Source organism: Lactuca serriola, chromosome 7 (genome assembly GCF_051521515.1).
Source record: "Lactuca serriola cultivar US96UC23 chromosome 7, Lser_US96UC23_V15, whole genome shotgun sequence".
NCBI lineage: Eukaryota > Viridiplantae > Streptophyta > Magnoliopsida > Asterales > Asteraceae > Lactuca > Lactuca serriola.
The window spans coordinates 182,404,094-182,407,598 of NC_136414.1; the positions used below are offsets into that span (position 1 = coordinate 182,404,094).

General features: G+C 37.1%; 1 protein-coding gene across 1 annotated transcript; it reads left to right on the forward strand.

Moving 5' to 3' along the window:
* The first annotated feature begins 763 nt into the window (after window positions 1-763).
* LOC145064608 (palmitoyl-acyl carrier protein thioesterase, chloroplastic-like) lies at window positions 764-1,989 on the forward strand. Its single transcript, XM_079012022.1, has 6 exons — window positions 764-841; window positions 1,133-1,329; window positions 1,442-1,457; window positions 1,514-1,647; window positions 1,731-1,844; window positions 1,962-1,989. Exons 1-6 carry the CDS (start codon window positions 764-766, stop codon window positions 1,987-1,989), a joined length of 567 nt encoding a protein of 188 aa, XP_078868148.1.
* Window positions 1,990-3,505: the final 1,516 nt, after the last annotated feature.

The following is a 3,505-nucleotide window of genomic DNA, read 5'->3' on the forward strand; positions in this document are numbered from 1 at the left end:
AGAGCACCACAAGGAACATTGGATTTGCTTGAAAGTTTAACGCATAGATTCTTGTGGGAGAGGAGGGCAATGGAAAGTGGTCGCGGATAAAAAGGATGGCAGTCTGGGGATGGGTACTCTAAAAGCCCAAAATATGGCTTTACTTACCAGATGTGTATCTTCTTCTTCTTGGTCGATACTACAAGAAAAAGACCCTTTTACGACGCGCAAACCACGACACTCATTGATTTATGTTACGCAAAAGAGAGGGACATTAAAAAAGTGTCATCTCTTCAAAAAAATTTAGGATTTAGGTCGCGCATTATTGAGTGCCCTTAAATTAATGTTATAAGAAAAAAAATTAAAAAGACGAAGGGCGCTGTATCTTAAATGCGCGTCCTCTATGGTTGTCGCTTTATAATTTTAATGAACGCGCGCGTTTAGGGGGGGGGGGGGAATGAAATCCCCAAAAATATTTTAAAACCCCGCTTCTCACTCTCTCCTTATCTTTTTCTCTGGAAACCCTAATCCGCCTCCACCACTACTTTATCCTTAAGGAATAACACAACGAAGCTGGTATCTCAGATCAAGATCAACTACTCCGACATGAAATCCCCAAAAAAAATTAAAACCCCGCTTCTCACTCTCTCCTTCTCCTTTTCTCTGCAAACCCTAATCCGCCTCCACCACTACTTTATCCTTAAGGAATAATACAACCAAGCTGATATCTCAGATTAACTACTCAGCATCGAGTTAACCCCAACATGTATAGTTGTTGCGGAAGATGGAGAAGGTCGAGAAGAAGATATCGAGGTTCTTACAGAGCCCTCTTCGGGCTCAAGTCCTCGCTGCCATGCATCATGTGAGAGTCGAGACCACCAAGTGGTTTGAGCGACTTGAGGGTTCCGCTCGGAGGCTAAAGTAGCGGATCGGGTCCATGAAAATCGGAGAGGCGGTGAAGGATGGTGGTTTGAGGAGGCGATGAATAAGATGAACGAGGAGCAATATGAGGGTGGTTTGGAATGGTTGGAATGGAGCTGGGGAAGAGGAAAGTTAAAGTTATGCTTTGCTCCTAACTTCATTTTCCATTTTTTTGCTGCCTCTAAAGTGTTCGATGAAATGCTTCTGTTAAAGTTATGCTTCGCTCCTGTAGAATGATGATAATCCAACATCAACTGCTCCAAGAACTTTTATCAATCAATTGCCTGATTGGAGCATGCTACTTGCTGCTATCTCAACCATTTTCTTGGCTGCTGAGAAGCAATGGATGATGCTAGATTGGAAAACTAAACGCCCTGACATGCTTTCGGATCTTGATCCTTTTGGTTTAGGTAGAATGGTTGAAGATGGGTTTGTTTTTCTTCAAAACTTTTCTATTAGATCTTATGAAATAGGGGCTGATTGAACTGCATCAGTAGAAACATTAATGAATAATTTGCAGGTATCCTCATACTTCATGAAGTTTTCTTTTTGGTTTGGTATGTGTTTGTGTGTGTGTGATTTTACTAAACTACCCTTTTTGTTGATTTGGTAGGAAACAGCTCTTAATCATGTAAAACATGTTGGACTCTTGGGTGATGGGTTTGGTTCGACTCCTGAGATGTGTAAAAAGAATTTATTTTGGGTGGTGACAAAGATGCAAGTTCTGGTAGATCGTTATCCCACTTGGCAAACTATAAATTCTATTCATCTATGTGATATTTTTGACACTTTTACCCTTCTCTATTCTTACACATTCAAAATAATTTCAGGGGTGATATGGTCCAAGTAGATACATGGGTAGCTGCTTCTGGGAAAAACGGTATGCAACGTGATTGGATGATACGCGATTATAAAACTGGAGAAATATTAACAAGAGCTTCAAGGTTGGAACTTTAACAAAGTTTTTGCTTCTTTTTCTATCTTATTGTAAATTTGGTTGATGATTTAAAAAAAAAAAAAATCTCTTTCATTTATGGTTTTGTTTGCTCACTTTCTTTCAGGTACTACAGAGATGGATTAGAGAGTTGAGGACTTCTTTTGATGTCTGTGTTTGTATTACATTTTGGTTTGGTGAGCTTAAGATTAGTTGTTTTAGAATTAAAGTTTTTCTAATTCTGGAATTATTTTTTTTCTTAATATTTTATGCAGTCTCTTTTCTTAATATTTGAAGTTGTATGAGTATGTTTCTTTGTTTTTCTTGAATTAAATACGGTTGAGTTTATAAATTAACTAATGTTTTTGTGTATATATTCTTTTTTAGCACATTTCTGTGTAAATGATTGATTCAATTTGTATAGGAAAATGAATTTCTTGATTGTTTTATAATTTTTTTCTTAAAAACGCGCGTCCATTCCTGAAGATCACAAAATGGCAACCAAAAACTAGGGCTTTTATTTCCCCCACATATAATCTTGATTTTCAGAGTTTCAAAAACACTTTCTGAATATGTGTTCTAATCATAATTGTTGATCAAAATCGTTGGGTATCAATGGAGAAATTTGGGGTATTCAATGAAGACTGGAAGTGGCTGCTATTGGAGAGCCTTTGGTGCTCTGTTGCAGTGAACAAGATAGCTTCTGGTTTCATGTTTTTGTTAGAATATATTGTTAATTCCACCGATTTTCAGTCAGCAGCGCTTTTCTCAGTTGGGCTTCTTTACGAAGGATTTGCACACCCACAAACAATGCAAATTCTTCTGGTGAGCTTCCATGTCGTTACTGGTCCCACTTGTAATGTCTGTTAGCTGTTATTTTAATACATGGTTGCATTATTCAGTTTTTTCTTCTAGCTCTTTAGTTTATAAACTTTTATAGGGTGAGATAGGATGTAGAAGTGGAGGAGATAATTTACTCGAAAGGGAACGATACACTGTATCTGCTGGATTTTCCTTGGGTCTTGTTGCCTTGGGTATGTTGTTTTATCACTCACACTTTCTTGAAGTTGGACTTGTTTCTTAACTGTGTTCTCATTAACTGAAGGCCGTGGGCTAGATGCAACTGGTTTCATTGATACATTAATTAGGCGGTTGTTCCAGTATGCAGGTAGCAAAGAGTTTCATCATGTAAATGCTCTTTGAATATGCTCATCACTTTTACTCTAAAAGATTCCAATTATCAGTACTCATTTCACTAAACTTTAAAGATGACTAGAATTAATATTTCATGTAGATGACTTTTTTTTTGTTAAATTGCCTTTTCTCAGGAAAGATCCCATCTCTCCAACGGATCAATGGATGACCACAATCGTGGTTCGGGGCAGGTTGTTCTTTTTACTTGTTTTTTTTAGAAAGTTGATTACCCTTTCTATCTTTTTCATTAATTTTCTGTTTTTGTTTTCTGTTCCTTGCAGATGATGGATGGAACCCAGATCAATATAGATGTAACTGCACTTGGGGCTATAAATTCTTTGGGTCTAATGTACTTAAAGGTAACTCTTTAGCAGGAAGGATGACTATATATATTTGTTTATGATTTTATGTCAGCTCTGTTCTCAAGATTTACAACTTTGAAAAAAATATTCTAATGACAGACTGAATTGCAAGCGA